Source organism: Aquila chrysaetos, chromosome 4 (genome assembly GCF_900496995.4).
Source record: "Aquila chrysaetos chrysaetos chromosome 4, bAquChr1.4, whole genome shotgun sequence".
NCBI lineage: Eukaryota > Metazoa > Chordata > Aves > Accipitriformes > Accipitridae > Aquila > Aquila chrysaetos.
In genome coordinates, this window is record NC_044007.1 from 51399222 (window position 1) to 51418017 (window position 18796).

The 18796-nt window shown below is 40.6% G+C and overlaps 2 protein-coding genes across 4 annotated transcripts; both read right to left on the minus strand.

Annotated features, from left to right (window-relative positions):
• Window positions 1–320: 320 nt before the first annotated feature.
• Window positions 321–8213, minus strand: LOC115340768 (histamine H3 receptor-like). Of its 2 annotated transcripts, XM_030012766.1 has the most exons (4): window positions 8162–8213; window positions 5984–6272; window positions 3194–3360; window positions 321–1457 (listed from the first exon to the last, which is right to left on the minus strand). In XM_030012766.1, the coding sequence occupies exons 2-4, from the start codon at window positions 6270–6272 to the stop codon at window positions 672–674; spliced, it is 1242 nt and encodes a 413-aa protein (XP_029868626.1). In that variant the 5' UTR covers window positions 8162–8213; the 3' UTR covers window positions 321–671. The 2 variants fall into 2 exon arrangements, with proteins under 2 accessions (XP_029868626.1, XP_029868625.1); XM_030012765.2 differs by lacking the exon at window positions 8162–8213 and having other exon boundaries at window positions 5984–6598.
• On the minus strand, window positions 321–18151 carry LOC115340767 (histamine H3 receptor-like). 2 transcript variants are annotated; one of them, XM_041123196.1, is made up of 4 exons: window positions 17634–18151; window positions 14862–15028; window positions 11778–12552; window positions 321–682 (listed from the first exon to the last, which is right to left on the minus strand). In XM_041123196.1, the coding sequence occupies exons 1-4, from the start codon at window positions 17920–17922 to the stop codon at window positions 672–674; spliced, it is 1242 nt and encodes a 413-aa protein (XP_040979130.1). In that variant the 5' UTR covers window positions 17923–18151; the 3' UTR covers window positions 321–671. The 2 variants fall into 2 exon arrangements, with proteins under 2 accessions (XP_040979130.1, XP_029868624.1); XM_030012764.1 differs by lacking the exon at window positions 321–682 and having other exon boundaries at window positions 8947–12552.
• Between the last annotated feature and the right edge of the window lie 645 nt (window positions 18152–18796).

The following is an 18796-nucleotide window of genomic DNA, read 5'->3' on the forward strand; positions in this document are numbered from 1 at the left end:
AGAATGCTTGTTTCTTGAAGAATAGCTGGAGATGCACATAAAGGCTTTATACACCTAAATTCTCTGCTGCTGCATCTGAGCAAGTATGCAGATTAATGCCCTTCTACAGAGAACACCTTAACTCGAGTTTTTAAAAGTAGTTGTTGTATTCCCCTGATGTCCGGACATCCTTAGTGAAAGGAAGTAATCCTGCCATGTGCCTGACAACAAAAGTCATAACTAGATGTTTTATGATAAGGAAAAAAATGCTCTGGATGCAGTACAAACTGTTCAAAAGAAATAGAATAGAGAAGATAACAACTTTAGAATACTATTGACCGTACGGCAAATACCCACCTTTATTGTATTTTTAACTAATACCACCCATGAACACTAATATAAGCTATACTGCAATTGAAGATAGTATTTTCAACAACCAGAATGAAGATAATGTGGATAGACTACTAGGGAAAGCCAGATAGAGGCAATATCCTTTAACCAGCCAATTGAAATAGCTGGGAAAAGTACAGAAACTCTGGGCATGCATATTTGTCTGAAGGAGGACATATTTCATGGAAGGCTTATCTAGGCTTTCTAACTAGACTAATCTCCTGGTAGAAACTTTCACTTCAAACTGTGGCTACTTACATCCCTCATCCAGCTCCTCTTGAGCCTTTTTTTTCTTTTTCCTTCTAAAAAAAGCCTGATCTCAATGTTGCAAACTTTTTGGGACATAATATTTTCATGAAAGCCATTCGAAATTTAACATGACAGAGAGGGTAGAGAAAAGGATTCAGGGAGGAATTGAGCCACAAAAGCCAAAAGGTTATTTCATACAGGGAGTTATGGACACAGGTTCCTTGGCAGGCCCCACGAATAATCATTAGCAAAGTGTATGGGGCCCAGCAAATGGCAAAGGCACATACAATTATGGCAAGCGACTTAGCAATTTTCTTGTCCTGCTGCAGTTTTGACCCAGTCCTTGAGCAGAAAGAAACAGAGAAGTCATTTTCTGGGGTTACAGAATTGCCTCTGGATGGAGATAAGTTCTCAGTTATCAAAGACTCTTTCTTTGGCCTCGGGGAGGAAGAAACACTGTCCTCTGCTTCCGATGGAGGAGAAGATGCTCCTGGCCTTGGCAAGAAGCAAAATCTCCAGGACAGGCTGCTGCTCCTTGGAGGCTCGCAGTCCTGCGTACTGCCGTGCCGCTGGCGCCTCTGGATGTCATGGAAGATGTGCATGTTGAAGTAGGCCACCGAGAGCAGCGGCACGAAGAACTCCAGGGTGGACGCGCACAGGAGGAAGTACCAGTTGTCAAAGAACTCGGCGTAGCACTGATCCGCCGCTACTACACTGTGTCCGGCCACATGCTCCCAAAAGAGGATTGCCGGGCAGTAGAGGAGGAAGGCAAAGACCCATATGGCCACCATCTTGACAACAGGGTTGGACGTTATTCCCTGCTGGGCTCTGTAAGATACCTGCGAGGGAAAAAAAAGAAAAAGGTCGCACCTGTAAAGACACGATTTGGAACCAACAGAAGTAGCAAGAGAGGAACTTAGCAGAGTGCTTGGTAATTTGGAGCTGCAGCTGTGCTGACCAGGTGAACATCACACAAGCATGTTTAATTCATTGATTGATGTTGACATAACATAGGGGTTTCTTTCTACTGGTTAATATAACTGTGCTAGGGTCCTGATCCAGGTGATGACACATGATCATCCATCAGTACCTAGTAATTTGGTATGCCTTGTTTGAGACATCTGTGGTCTGAAGTGCCAGAGTAATTAGCATGTTATTGTTGTTGTTCAGAGCATGGTTTCCATTCACTGACAACTGGACTGCTTTTTACAGCATGTTACAAGCAAATAGGACTATGCGTCACAGTGGTCAACAGAAAATGTGGCACATATATTTAATACCCACCTTTGAGAAAATTGTTTATTGCACAATTCATGAAGATGTGGGAATAGATTTCAGCTTTAGCTGATGAAACCACAAAGCCATCCCTTTCTTCCTTAACCCGCCACTCTGTGGCCAGTATATATTTTCCACTATAAGTTGCAGAACAGACTGAAATATTGTAGCTCACATCCTGCTCCATCCCTTTCACAGGATGACAGGGTGAACGCATAATTCTGGGAGCTTAGACATCCAATTGAAAAAAAAAGTTTGAATTTATGTCATTAAAGACTATCATACAAATGTCCATAGGTCTTAATTACATTTGTGCAGGTGCTCTGAATTTTGCACTTTGTAAATGCTGAGATTTGGCTTTCCAGTGTAATGTTTCTTACACGTAAAATGTTTTGGTGTTTGATTTCCAGGATTTTTTTCTTAAAATAAAATAAAATAACATAAAATAATAAAATATAATAAAAAGGCAATTATAATAAGTTAACTTAATTATAATTAACAAAAATAAAACTGAAATTCTATCATATGACATTATGTTGACATTCTCATACATCACCAAAGAGCTGGAACCTTTAGCTCTCCCTGACATTTCCCTGCCACCTGAGCTAACAGCATGGCTAGTGAGAAATGCTGATCTCCATCCTTAGCATGAACCAAGACATAAAGCACACATAAAGTGTGTAGGATGCTTTGCAGAAAGCAGAGACACAGAGTGCGTCTAAGTTTGGGGTTCTCCTCCAGGCACCAAGAGGAGTCTATTGCCGCATGCCCACAGGCAGTCGCTGCAGTCTTCACCTTGTCCCACTCTCTGCCCAATTTGCTCTTGCTCCCAATCTTCTCCAGGATCATTTGGGACCATGTCTCAGGTCTAGACATCCTCCCCGATATCCTTCACTGCCCTAGCCTCACTGCCTTTTCCTCCCATGCTCGATTTTATGTCCAAAGCCAAATCCAGTTTACTTTGAATTTCTTCTTTCCTTGCCCCCTTTTTACCAGCCTTCTGCCTTACCCTTTTCACCCCTCAGCCTGCTTTCTCTCAAGCAGTAGCACAACAGCAACCTGCAACAGATATTGTGAGAAAAGTCTTGTTTGACCAGCTCTGGGCTGGAGCACGCTCAATGCAGAATATTCACCACACCTAGCTGCAAATATCTAATAATCTCCACATGCTAACACATTTTTGAGGGCTATTATTGCAATGAAATTTGGGCTTATACTCACCAACATGGCAAAGGTTGGTGAATATAATCCTCCAATGGTCTTGCAACAAAATCAGAGAAGCTATAAACAGGGTACTTACAGCTTTAGTAACTGACAGGAAGCGGTCATAGCTGATAAGAACAATATTAAATACTGAAGCTGTGCACAGGAGATAGTCCATAACTAGCCAGAGCTTGCAGATGCCTCTTCCCAAGTACCATTTCCCTGTCAGGCTGTAAGGGATGTAGAGAGGCATGCAGAACGCACCTATGGAAAGCAATCACAGAGAAAACATGCGGTTCATATAGATTACAAATGGTACTCCTAGAAGCAGAGAGAGACACTATTCTGGTATTTGGCTAAAAAAAAGATAAATCTATTAAGGTGAATATGTAATTTATATACAGAAATTCTTACATTCTCATGAAATCTGATGGTGAATTCCTATGTATTAGATCTTAGTGTATGTATACTGATTGTTGGGAATAATCTCAAGGCAAATCAGCAAAGAAGGATCTGCTGAAGAAGAAAACTGCAGTCTAACCAACTTGGAGTCTCAAAAGGTATATAATCAGTGCTGCAGCATATATGCACTGTGGTTGTGCTCTGACATGTAACCTCATCATTGTATATCCTCTCATCTTTTATCTGTGTTAGAGTTTTCCCCAAAACACATCTACAGATGTTGCTAATGTCAGTTATTATTGTAAGATTGGTTAGCATTTGTAAGCTAAAGACAATATATTGGACAGTCTGCGTGGTGTCTGGAAACCTCTTCTAGCAGAGATAGAGCAGACTCAGCAGAGGTATGAAACCCTCTCCCATTTTTAAGGGGTGTTTTAATCTTGTGCTGGTTCTCCAGCTGAGATTAACTCCGGAACTATTTTTTGGTGGCTACATTTGTTTTTTGTCCAAAAGGCCTTCCACTGAAGTACTTTTATAAGAAAGTTCTGTTTGTGGTTTATTTTTAAGCCAGCAACTTCTTCATTTTACCACTAATATTCTTTCAAAAGTATGGTGCAATATCTGATGCTACATTCCTGAAAATGCTGATTTACCAGAGACAAAGAGAAAACTATATGCAGCTTCAGGATCCATTTTAAACTCTTCATATTATTCTTTTCTTAATATGTCCATCAAGATCTTAGAAGTTACTGACCATATCCAGGCTGATGTGGCCCACTGACAATAAACCTCTGGGCCGTGAGCTGGCAGACTGTTATCAACAGGGAAATGCGTACATCGCTTTCAGTACTGATGGCTTGTTTTAACATATACCTTAAATACAAGCAGCATCACTTTTGTACAAAATACTCATTTTTCATAGTTGCTGATGACAGCTCCTGCTCTCATCAGCTTCAATGGGATCAATGTTTGGCACCATGTCAAAAAGTAATGACTGCTTTTAGCTATAGATATAAATACAGATGGAAGAACCAGGTTTTAAGCATTTATATTTTAAACTATTCTCACTTTTACTAATTAGTAATTTCCATGCCTGGAAAGAGTCAAGACTTGTAAGGAATTAAAAAAATACCACAGCAGCTTCAGAAAATAAAGCATTTTCTGACTGATCGCAGAGAAAAAGCCTTAGATTTACATGGTCTATAGGCCAATATAATACTGATACTAATCATTTCCTCTTAGCTGATTTAAGACTCCATGAGGCACCAGCCACAAACAAGAACTGATGTAGAAGGTAGATAGTTAAATCTCTTGACTAAACTGTAAGATACAAGGAGAGACATTCTTTTGCAGAAGACCTGAGCGAGGAAATGGCTGCTCTAGCAAATTGTCTGCCTGGAGCAAGAAGCAAAGGCTCTAGCACATGCGTTGTTTCGGTTCTGTCCCATGGGGTGAGCCCCAGAATTAGGCACCAGAGGTTATAAATGGCTTGAATGAAGGACATTCTTAAAGGCTAAACTAATACACTTCACTGCACAGGACTGACAAAGGAACAGCAGTAAGGGGTACAGTATTGCTAGAAGTGGAGCAGGTAAATGAGTGCTATTTCCCTCCTCATCATTCAGTGAATACTGGTCTCTGTCCTGAAGAAAAAGAACTTGTCTGCAGAAATACCTTGCTAGCCTCAAGTCAAGATGTTTGCTGGAACATCTGCCACAGGACCGTGGTTTTGTGAGGCTTTCTCTGCTGCATGGGCTGTTTCCCTGGCATGAACCCTGAAGGAGTGTTGCACAAGGCATTCATCCCCCCACCTCCTCGCCCAGCATCACCCGCCAGGACTTGATCCATGGCACCTCCAGGGGCCAACTCTCCTAGACTTCTGCAATGACACTAAGGGAAGAGGGGACTGATAAGAAAAACAGATGGGAGATGCCAGGAGGCTGCTGCTGGCATCAAACAATCCATTTGATCTATAGCCCACATTAAGTGGAAACCAGTAAAAAGTCATAGTAGTAAAGTGTTTTGTTGTAGAATACACTCAGAAGCCATTAGTACTAGGTAGAGAAGTAATTAATTTACCTGTATGTACCACAGATGGCTGTATAAGAAAATAGTTACGCTGTCAAATATAAGGATGTTCTGAAGTGTGTGATGAACAATCTTACAGGAGCAAAGGTAAACCATAAACTGTAGCAAACAACATCTTTCCTTCAATTGGTATTCACATACAATAGTTGCTCCTTTTTCCTGAAGCAACATTAAAAGTATTTATATGAAAAAGGATGCATTTCTCATTATAATGTATTTGGAGCCATAATAGACTGCTAAAACACTTCACGCAGCTTCTACCATTCCTTACCCTTCCCCTAGACACACAGCTGGGAAAGAGTTCTCTTAGAAGAAAACCACCCAGAAAATAAACCCCATTGCTTCTCCTAAGATTCCTAGGAAACAAATAGTACATGCCTCCACAGTTGTGACTTACCCACTGCAAAGTCAGAAATAGCAAGATTGAGAAAGAAATAGTTACTCCGATGCCTGAGGTTTCTGTCCATGATGAAAGCAAGGATCACCAGGATGTTTCCAAGGATGGTGACCAGAGCTAGCAACACCATGAGGAAAGCCAGCAGCACCAGCACGCCCAGGGAAAACTCGGAGCTCGGTGACTGTGTGGACAAAGTCTCATTACCAGTTCCAGCCGTATGCGGAGTTTCGGCAGTGCTGTTGTGCATGTTGTGTATCCAGGTCAGTTCAGTCTGGGAAGAAAGTTGCATCTGGCAGAGTTATCCAAAAGGTTGAGACAAGTCTATTAGCAGGCTGGGCTGAATATTGACACATCAAAAAAAAAAAAATCACAATATCAAAATAATGGAACACAAGACTTAAAGGCCTGGAGTCTCTAATGTTCCTTAATCTGAATGCACTTATTGGCCTGAAAACAAAATCTATGAAAAAGACACCTCATAAGCAGCAGTAAGTGCACACTTTAAAATAAATTATCTCTTTCTCTCCTGAACGCTGATCCTTATCTACTGAGGTCAGAAAAGTTAGTCTGAAAACAACTCTTTTCACAGTCAAGCAGTTTGCATATTAGCATTGTGTAAGCATTTTTACACATTGAATTCTGCTGAAGCTAAAACCAGGTCTCATTTTCACTTCCCCAGTGGTCAACAGGATTTAACTTATTACAATTCTGTTTCTCTTACAGTAAAATGTAGGCACTGTTGCACTTGCTGCTATACCACTTACTAAATTTTACAGTTAAGAACAGATGTATATTTCTTAATGCTGCTGTTTACAGGGCATTTAAAATTCAGTTATACACAGCAGAAGTATCACCAATACCTTTTCAGCTCATCCTAATCAGAAGCAAGTCTAGCCCTGGGCACAACAAACCGAACACCTGGGACTTCGGAGGACTTTATAAGCATGGCCCATCTAATCCTCCACTTTCCAAGTAATTCCAGGTGAGCTTCCACTCCACAGAGTGCTAAACCCTTAGCCCTTTGCAGATGTGAGAAGGCATATCCCTTCCTCACCACAATTTCATTTGTTTTGGTAAGCGTGCACAGAGGTTGGCAGGCCATGGCTGTGACTCATGCTGGTAGCTCACTGGTTCTGTAACACCATGGCACACCCTGTGACTGGCTTTTCGGACCACAGCCATAATGCTGGGTGCTTGAGAAGGCATAGGGCAAGAAACAAGGAGAGGAGGACAGACAAGATGTGGGGAGGAGAGGGGCAGTGCTCTGATCCTGTCTTGGGGAACAAACGGAAATACATTGTAAAGAGTAATTAAAGCAAAAGTTGTAGGGCAACAGGAACAGAAGAGACCTCAGGAATGATAAAATGTGGCAGACACCTGCCTTGGGTGCACGTGCACAAATGCAGCCTGGGAAACACACAGGAGGAACTAGAGATCCCTGTGCAGTCACAAAGCCACCAGTCACGAAGCCAGGGACATGGGGTGACATAGTGACAGGAGTGTGTTGCAGAGCACCCCAATCAGTGTGAGGGAGGTGGTGAAATCTTCGTCTTGAAGCAAATCAAGGAAGCCTCTGGATCACAGACCCCGTTTCTTGTATAGGACTTCAATGTTCATGACATCTGCTGGAGGGGCAACACAGCAGGTACAAGCAGTCAACAAGATTCCTGGAGGGTGTCAGGGAGAACTTTCTGATACAAGTACTGAATGGGCCAACGCGAGTGACACACAGCTAGGTCAGCTGTTCACTGGTAAAGAAGAGCTGCTTAGGGATGTCTAATCAATGGCAGCCTTGACTGTAGTGACTATGAGGTAGTGGGGTTCAAGATCCTAAAGGGGGTGAGGAAGGAAAGTAGCAGTACAGACCATGGACTTCAGGTGAGCACACTTTGGTTTATTCAGGAAAGTGGTAGGTGGGATCCCATGGGAGGCAGCTCTGAAGTGCAAAGGAGCTCAGGGAAGCTTGCAGGCCTCTGAGGACAGCAGCCTCCATGCACAAGAAAAGCCCATCCTAATTCTCAAGAAAACAAGTAGAAGTATCAGGACACTGGCTAACCAGGGAAGCTACAATGCAAAAAGGCAGCATGGAGGAGTTTGAAGCAGGGATAGGCTACAAAGGAGGAATTTAGAAATGTTGCCTGGCCACATAAGCATGATGTTAGGAAAACCAAAGCTCACCTATAGCTGATGGTTGTAAAGGACATCAAGGACAACATGAAGAACTTTGGCCACCCCATTAACAGTAAAATGCTGAATAAGAGAAATGTAGGCGCTTTCCTGAATGGGACCAGTGATCCAGTGACAGCACATGCGGATAAGGCTGAGGTACCCAATGCTTTCTTTGCTTCATTCTTCACCGACTAGGTCTCCCTCTCCCCCATGCTTAGTGAACGAGTTCAAGGAGGAGACCTGGCAGGAGCAGGTGAGAATAAGGCAGGAATTACTTGAGATGACTTGACCCATAAGAGTCCGTGGGACCCAATGGACTGCACCCAAGGCTGCTGAGAGAACCAGCTACCATCCTTGCAAGGCCACTTTCTATCCTCTTTGACAGGTCATGGAGATGAAGGGAGGTTCCCAACAACTGAAGAAAGGCAAATGTTGCAACCATCTTCAAATGATGCCTCAAGGACAAAAGGTCAGCCTCTCTTTGGTCCCTGGGAAAATAATGGAGCAAGTCCTCTTGGAAGGCATTTCTGAGAACTTGAGGGAGGAAAAGGTGACTGGGAACAGTCTGCATTGGTTTACCAAGGGTAAATCATGCCTGAACAACTTCGTTGTCTTCTTTGATAAAATGACTAGATTAGTGGACAAGAGGAGAGTAGTCATTTGCTTTTAAAAATCAAATGTTGAAGTTTTAGTCACAGTCCTTCATGGGGCTGAGGGAGAAATCTATGTGGTCTCTCCTTCCTTCCTGTGGAGGAAAACCACAGCCTAACATAAAGGAGACAGACATTAGGACAATCATTATGGTTAAATACTCATTCCAGAAATAAAAAAAAAGCAAACAAAAAAACAAACGAAAGATAACACAATTTCTTCCAACATGTATGTTTTATTTGTTTGGGGGTTTTTTTAAGACCTGAGAGGGTCAAGTTAGAAAAACACTGTTGTGGTTTGAGTTGAACATCACAGACTCATACGCCTGCTGTCACCATGTATTTACAAGACCTGTTGGACATCTGCAAAGACAGAAGAAAATTCAAGGACATGAAATGGATGTGTGAGTAGATAGAGAGACTTGGCTTAGAAATCACTTTGGCAAGCATAGTCCATTTGTGTCAGTGCATGAAAGGTAAGCCCAAGAACAAATGCTGAATAAGTATCTTACCATAACCCTGCAAAATATCTGATAGGGAGAAGACTTAGGATGCCACCTTGACCAGGACAGCTTTAATGCTGTGAGCACAGCAACTAAGTGCTTGACTTACCCTGGGAGCACTAAGCAAAATTTTCAACAACTAGAGAGATACCACAAATTCTTCAAGTATACAGGAATGGTGTGACAAAATAGTTTGAACACTGTGTATGTAATATAGAACATCATCAAAAACATTCATCTCTAGTAGCTTCACTACTCTATGTGGTTTCAAATTTGCTGCACATTGTGCTCCCTGACAAACTCCCTGACAAACTAGTTTTCCAGTACTACAAAATGTGGCTGGATACAGTTTACCTAGTCAATAATTTTGTAGGCTGTTTTTCCAAAGTAAACAACACATTCTTTAATCACAAAATGCAAACTGAATTTTTACAATACAAGCGTAAGGATAGAAAAGCAACTCAAATACTTTCCCATTTTGGCACCACCTTCAGTTTCTCTTCTTGACAGATGTTTATTTAGCATACCAGCTATTTTATAAATGTTTTAAATGTGCGTGTTTTGTTTTTTAAGCCTCACAGAAAAACAAACCCCACAAAACCTATGCCAGCACCTCAGCTCATAAGAGTGAAAACAGCTGTGCTGAATCAATGACCTCCCCCTGAAGCTGTATCTGTCTTAGCAATCAGGCTTACAATCCATAACATTGTCCATGTGAGGCAAGGAAGCATAATGAGAATGAATGGTAAAAGATAATCTTCCACCAGTGTAAAAACTGGCAAGAGAAGTCTTCTGTTCCAGACCTCTGAACAGAATGGCATTCTAGCTCCTCAAAGTCATAAACTTTTTCGCTATGATTAAGCTGCTTACATGCATTTGAGTTGTGCTTGCAAAGGAATACTTTGCTTTTGCAACACTTGTACAGCCAATTTCAGATTAGATAAAAAATACTATTTAAACTGACTATTGTTCTTCATTGTTTTGTGAATCAGGTTTCTCTTTCCATATTTTATACATTTCTATGTATATACAAAGAGGAAAGAAAATTATATTAAAGAGGAGGAAAAAAATTTACCAGTGTCTCTCACTTACCCATCCATGAAAGTCTTCTGGGTGAGTTGCAACACCCAACACAAGGTAAGAAAATTTGACACATGGAATGGGTTATAATCAAGCTCCATTGCCTTCTCCAACATATCTACCCACTCCTTTCAGCACTGCATATTCAACTGCTTTGTTTATTAACAGCTGCTTAAGATGCCTCTGTGTCAGCTTTCAGACCTCTGTGAATCCCATTCTCAAGCAGTTAATATGACCCTTGTTCAGTGATAGAAAAAATCCAGTTTGATAGTGGTTCAGTGGCAGAGAAAATCCATATAATGTCACAGTAACAGGACACAAAGACCTGATCTAGTATAAAAATCATTCTGTCAGTTCAAATTTGTTCCAGACATTTTGATGGAATATCTTTGCACTTGCAAAGCTTTACACCTAAGAGCGTATTGTCTATTCTCGCACAGCCAGCCAAAATCATAAATCCAGTGTGAACTTTGTATTGCTTACTCTGCTAATTCAACAGGAATGTGCCATGTACCCAAGCTGGCCTACCTTTAGGTAACCAAATAATGCACAATTCTGGCACTAAATATCATTTAAGCACGACCAAAGAGGCAGTCACTGTCAGGAGAAAAGACAGTACTGGTGAAAAGAATAACAACCAATTATGCCTGTGACAATTCTGATAACCAATCTCAAAATTCCATTACCATGGAAACTTTTATTCTCTGACAATCATCCAGAATTACTAAATTATGTGTACTGTGTCCTGCAACACCAGGTATGGACTATATTAAAATCAGAAAAGGACAGATATGCTGGATTAGGCAGTCCATTGACTTGCATATTGCTCACTCTGGGCATTATAATGACTACAAGAGCACTATCTTGTCTTCATAATGGTTTTTAAAACAAAATTATACTGCTCCTGTGAGTATTTATACAACCTTTCGAAAATGTAGCAGAACTGCTCCTTCACTGATAGCTTTAGGTTCACAAATAGGACATAAATTTTAACTCAGCACATACACAAACAGGTATCTCCCTCCAATGAACCTGTATAGAAGAGTTCTTTCATAGTACCAGCTCTACATATATATAAAAAAAAAAAGTAAAGAAAAAAGTACCTCAAACCCACAAACCAAGAAGGACATCCAGCAAAACTTGTTATTCTTTTCAATGCACTAGATGGTGTTTAACCTGGCATCATACCAGCAAAAACAAAAACAAGATTCCAAAAACTAGCAAAATCAGGGCAAATACATACCTCTGCTGCACTCTTAAACAATGCCATTAGTAAACAAAAGTCTTTTCTCTATTTCTGTTGAAGATACATATGAAAAAATAGCACTAAATAAGAGAGGAACCTTATCTGTAAGTCATTCATTTTAACTCTCTAAAAAGAAGGTGTGTTACCTGATCTCAATGTTGCAAACTTTTTGGGACATAATATTTTCATGAAAGCCATTCGAAACCTCATATGACAGAGAGGGTAGAGAAAAGGATTCAGGGAGGAATTGAGCCACAAAAGCCAAAAGGTTATTTCATACAGGGAGTTATGGACACAGGTTCCTTGGCAGGCCCCACGAATAATCATTAGCAAAGTGTATGGGGCCCAGCAAATGGCAAAGGCACATACAATTATGGCAAGCGACTTAGCAATTTTCTTGTCCCGCTGCAGTTTTGACCCAGTCCTTGAGCAGAAAGAAACAGAGAAGTCCTTTTTGAGAGCCGTGGGACTTGTTTGTGTTGGAGATGGACAGTTACCCATCACTGCTGGTCTCCATGACCTTGTTAATGATGAAACACTGTCCTCTGCTTCTGTTGGAGGAGAAGATTCTCCTGGCCTTGGCAAGAAGCAAAATCTCCAGGACAGGCTGCTGCTCCTTGGAGGCTCGCAGTCCTGTGTACTGCCGTGCCGCTGGCGCCTCTGGATGTCATGGAAGATGTGCACGTTGAAGTAGGCCACCGAGAGCAGCGGCACGAAGAACTCCAGGGTGGACGCGCACAGGAGGAAGTACCAGTTGTCAAAGAACTCGGCGTAGCACTGATCCGCCGCTACTACACTGTGTCCGGCCACATGCTCCCAAAAGAGGATTGCCGGGCAGTAGAGGAGGAGGGCAAAGACCCATATGGCCACCATCTTGACAACAGGGTTGGACGTTATTCCCTGCTGGGCTCTGTAAGATACCTGCGAGGGAAAAGGACATGTCACATATTCAGGCAACATTTTGGAACAACTATCTCAAAAAAACATAAGCAAGCAAGTCAAATACCGCATTTGTTCTGTAATTCCCCAGACATGTAGAAAATCTTCACTTATGTAAGGTCCTGAAAAACTCTGTTAGTGTTGCTAATCAAATACTGTAGCTCTGTGATTGATTTGAATACTTGGGATTGGAGAGGAGTAGAAATTATGATTGCTAAACTCCCGTTTGGCTTCCAGGTGTGAAAGGACATGGCTTGTTTTCATCACCACCACAGTAAGGTAGCAATAAGGAATCAGTTTATGTTTCATTAAATGCCCGGGCTCAGAGGAGAGTAAAAGCAGCTGTGGGACTTACTTCCTGCACAGGCAAAAGTAGAAGCCTTCTGTATTAGCCAGATTGCCATGTGAGACTGCAAACACTAGACAATGTAATTTTTAATAGTGTTTCCTCTTGCCATAGCAGAAAAATCTATCCCACACATATGCTTTAACATCCCTTACTTTATTGAAACACTCTTTTAACATTCACTTTACCTTGTAAACAGCTCATTGCATTATTGCAAATCTTTTTTTTTATGCCTACCCAGACTGCATTGATTTATTTTACTCTCTAGCCATAAATATGTATCTTTGAAAAAAATATTAAGAATTAAAATCATGTCATCCAAAGTTAGGAAATACGAGAGTTAAAACCACCCTTGTAATAGCCCAGCCAGTATGTACAATACATACTTCTAGTTCTTGGTCCCCCGCTTCTTTCAGAGCGTAAGATAATCAGTTAATGAGAAGCTGGACAACTTTATTTCCTCCATACTGTTCAACATTTTTCATCCCAGGCTTTCCTCAGACCCAGAACTACTACCTTCCTCATTAGCTTCCTGTGCTTTTCATTAGGGTAGCATGTGCATACTATACAAATATTAATGAATGGTATCTTCACAGCCACATACGACACAAGGGGCATTGTCCCTATTTTACTAGTGAGTAACTGGTAAGCAGTAGTGCAGTGTTACACACATTATTTTATATTCTCCGTTTCAAATATCTGTAGCCCGAAGATTCAGACTCCTCTACATCTTAAAGCATCATATAGTCTCAGAGCACAGCTCCAGTTCTGCAGTAATTAATTTGCAGCCCTTTGCAAGACACAAGCATCTCCGTTCAGTAAGCAGAAAACAGGAAGCTCAGCACAGCTTCACAGTTAAGTCTGAAATGACTGGCCCCTGGCCGCAAGCTAGGTTTGCAGCAGAGGCAGAGGTGGATCCCAAGTCCATGAGGAAGCATGGTATCTTTTCTTTGGATAACTGCCCTGTGTTACACACTCATGGACTGACTCCATCCTAATTACCTAAAGGAGAAAACCAGAATGTGATCATGTAAATGAAGACCATCAACAGTGCATAAGAACACAGAGCTCGGTTGGGTTGCAGAGGCCTTTTTAATTTACATTTCTCACATTCTGAGCTCTGCAACTTCATTAATATTTTTCAATATTACTATTTCTTAAATGCAGGGATCTTCATACTTTATTGTTTAGCTTAAAAAAAAAAAGCAGCAGCAACCAACCCTAAAACCACAACACAGGGGAAGAAGAGAAAGAGATTAGGTATTGTCTCAGCACTTCCCAAATGAGAACCTCCCAATCTAACACAGCCTATGTCACTTGAACTAGCAGACTCATTAAAATTAAAGGATGTTGATCATCTTCCATCTGGACCAAACACCATGCAGATCTTAGAAATGGTGAATGATAATATTTACCACTGGATTCCTCAGATATCTGCTGAAGCAGAAGAATGATAATACTCAAGAAACACCTCTTACCTCTCTGCATATTTTGATTCGTTCTTTGCGCTTCAGGGGACTAGTTTCCACCCAACTGCTTGTTGGCAGCACATGTCAATCACCCCCTGTGGTAACGCAGATCGTCATCTGATCTTCAGTCAGTCTGTCCCACATATCTCTCCATACCCTCTTGTCCTTTTAAAATTCATCCCAAGCATAAGCACATCCTCAGCTCAACTTAATTTTCATTACTAGTCTTCTAATGACCAAACCCAAGTTCTCCACACCTCTGCTGCCCCTTTCCTACCTTGACCTTCCCGCCTCCTCTGTGGTGTAATTAAATAATTTCTAATCCAGATGGCAGGAGGGAAACATTGAAATCATAGGCAAGGCATTGTCCTATCTCTAAGTCCCAATGCAACATTGAAGCATCAACGTTTCTCCAGAAAGAAGTTTTATAGAAATCTCAATATATATAAAGCAATAATTAGAAATGTTCTTCTTACAGCTTTTGTAACTGACAGGAAACGGTCGTAGCTGATAAGGACGATGTTAAACACTGAAGCTGTGCACAGGAGATAGTCCATAACTAGCCAGATCTTGCACAGGCCTCTTCCCAAGTGCCACGTCCCTGTCAGGGCATAAGGGATGTACAAAGGCATACAGAACGCACCTATGGAAATAAACCAAATGCACACATCAGTCAGCACTGCAGGCAGTGCTCGTGAAAGCACAGAAACATTTCTGCAGTATCTGATAAAAGCACGATACTGACTAGAATTGCCATGTGCAAGTCTTTGTATTCTCATGCAACCAATGAACACTTTACTGCAAACTAGGCACCAGTAACATTCTTATAATACCTTTCTGAAAGGTGTATCTCATTTACTGTGTATCATTATTACTTCTCCTGTTTACATCACCTACTAAAGGAAGGAGCAGCTGACTTTTTTACCTGCTGAAGTAAACACTATTCTGTATTAACTACTGAAATTAAAACAAACAAATAAACAAAAAAACTTTCCCCCCCCACAATGTAATTTACTAAGCCTTTTCTACAATAAATTGTCTAATTGCCATGCTTGTAACCTCTTAGAAGCATGATATGGTGTCCAAAAGTGCTCTAGAAAAAACTTCTATAGAAATACAATATGAATTTCAGGCTAACCTTTAAAACTGTATGATCAAAAGGCTGACAAAACCTGCACAGTTAATTAAGTACACCCAGTCTAACATTTCTTCTCATCATAATTCTTGATCATAACCACTTTTCAGTAATGAGCTGATAGGGTATTATCTATGGGAACACACCAAACAATGGGAACATACATGAGTGACCCACACCCATGGCTATCTAAATGTAGGCTGTTAAATCCAAATGTTGTGAAAATGCCAACATGAGCTCATTTTAATGAATTTCTAGGTGGTCACACTACACACACTGTCAAACAATGCAGCCTTGAGAGTCTGAAGAGCTAACGGTGTAGTTTGCTATGGTGCAGAAACACAGCGAACAGCATCAACACTTTAATGAAATGGAATTACTGCATCTACACAGCAACTAACACTTGCTCTTTCAAGCAAAAGATTATATTACAGATTTTAACATTCACGGGGAGGAAAAAAAGGCTATTATTTCAACTTTAGATTTACTTTGTAATAGCATGTACTCCTGTATCACGTACTGAAGGGCATCTTGAGAGTTTCCATTTCCCTAAAAATCTTACAATTCCTGTTATTCTCCCTCTACTAAGAATCAAGAGATGTCTTCAAATCCAGCTACAGGTCCAGAAGCATAGAGATAAAGCAAAAGCTGTTGAACGTCAAAATCAGATAGATTAAATATATTAAAAGAATATATATAGCTCTGCAAGCATGAAAGTGTGTGCTTTTAGCAATAAGGATCAAGCAGAAATTAAGGATAACACAGGTATACCCTGAACCTAAATTAAGTAGCTACAGAAATACAAATCAGTATGCAAAGCTTTTAACCAAATTTAGAATGAAAAACTAGACATTCAAGTAAACATAATATCACAAACCAAAAATTTATGGAAGTTAGGTAATGCCAAGTAAGCTCTACTTCCTTCTTTGATAGAGGACATTATTTACCTCATACTTCTCAGCTAGATTATGGTATTTGTTTAATATGGTGCTAGACTGTGAGCCAGATGACAGAACACCACTCTGTCCATTGGTTTTCTGTTCACTGCTGTAGTTTTTTCCTGTGTACCATAGCTGGACAGCAGGCAGCAAGATCTCTGCAGCACAGCAAAGCCGTTATAAGCTGGAAGAAGACATCAAGTGTATGGGGGATGGGATCAAAAGACTATACAAGGAGATCTGGACATCACGAGGACCGGACTATTAGAAGCCATGCCCCTAACAGAACTTCTGACACTGGCAATAAATTTCAAGAAGAGTTTCTTCTGTTCTTTCAGTATCCTTTTTAAATGAGTAGGTAAAAAAAGTAGAATAAAAACAGTTTAAAAATATTTTCTTGTGATGTGACAAGTCAGAATATAGATTTCATGAAATAGCCACACTTGTATAAAACCATCCTTCTGCATACTCAATAACTCAACCAAGACTTTTACCAGAGACACACAACACTTCACAGAATATTGCAATACATCAATCTCCAATTGCACATCACACTAGCATTTTAATTGTACTTTTTCTCAGTACAAGTTTCAAAATAAAATGTGTCCCTATGTATAAATTTATGTGTAAGATCAAGCTTTGTAAAAACCGTTTGATTTGTTATTTTTATTTACCTATACAAACACATATTCCTAAGGTATGACTCTAGATAGAGCATGTACAGCAAAATGTTTAAAAATACTATTCATCACTATTTAGTTGCAAACTTCAGGTGATTATCTGTATTGTGTGAGAGTAGATTGAAATAGAAGGTATCAACCATGTATGCAAGATCTGCCAGATAATATATGCTGTATTTGATTTGACTATCTAGATTTTAGTCAAGACTCTTCACAAACTCCAATTCTTTGTTATTCCACATAGATTCATGCAGAGTGGTATTTCTTCCTGAAGCAATAACATTACTTGTTTACCTGTCAAAGGATCCATTTAGTTCTGAAAAATAACAGGCTGCTAAAACACTTCACGCAGCTTCTACCATTCCTTACCCTTCCCCTAGACACACAGCTGGGAAAGAGTTCTCTTAGAAGAAAACCACCCAGAAAATAAACCCCATTGCTTCTCCTAAGATTCCTAGGAAACAAATAGTACATGCCTCCACAGTTGTGACTTACCCACTGCAAAGTCAGAAATAGCAAGATTGAGAAAGAAATAGTTACTCCGATGCCTGAGGTTTCTGTCCATGATGAAAGCAAGGATCACCAGGATGTTTCCAAGGATGGTGACCAGAGCTAGCAACACCATGAGGAAAGCCAGCAGCACCAGCACGCCCAGGGAAAACTCGGAGCTCGGTGACTGTGTGGACAAAGTCTCATTACCAGTTCCAGCCGTATGCGGAGTTTCGGCAGTGCTGTTGTGCATGTTGTGTATCCAGGTCAGTTCAGTCTGGGAAGAAAGTTGCATCTGGCAGAGTTATCCAAAACGTTGATATTCATAAGGAGTATAAACAGGATGGGCCAAAAATCCAATAAACACCAAAAAAATTGACTCAGGCAGGGAAAAAATTAAAAGGTTGTGATGCTAGATAAATCTAGTTTTCCTAAGATTTTTTTAAACTATGTATATCTCTAGAAGAGTTACCAGTAAGAAATATGCAGCTTTTCCAAGTTCATATTTTAAAATGCAAGTTCTTCTTTATGCAACCTGATCCTTATCTGTGGAGGTCAGGAGGGCTGATTTGAGATTCTCTCTTGCTTTCCTCCCTCCCTCCCTTCCTCCCTCCCTCATTTCCACCCTTGCAGAAGTGTTTTGCTTGCTAGCATTATGGACAACAACTTTTTCTGGAATTTTTTTCTTAATCTTGAGTACATATCCTTATGAGAATTTAAACTACTTTCTAATTTCATCCTTGTTTATCTAGTGTCATTGTATTTCAGCAAGTCTGTGGTCTCTATTGTGTTCTATTTTTTTGTTGACCTAAGGCATGGTCAGCTTCATTGTTGCTGTTGTTGTTCCTCTTTCTGTGGACCCTAGGGCTGAAAACCGATATGTTGTAAATAAGCATATATACAATTACTTACCAGAACAGTTAGCCAGCAGTGGTCCAACCCTCAGAGATCAGTTGCAAAACTCCCACTGAAATCAGTTTCAAAACTCTTAGCGGCAGCCCCAGTGACACAGCATCGGCTGCTGCCGTCCCAGAGCCAAGGAATGAAATACTGACTCCCTGAATGTGAATGAGAGCTTGGCAATTAACTTTAATAGGACAAGGCTTTTCTTTCCACGCTGGTGGGAGAAATCGTATGTCTTCCACAAGTGCTTATATTTTGTATGAGTA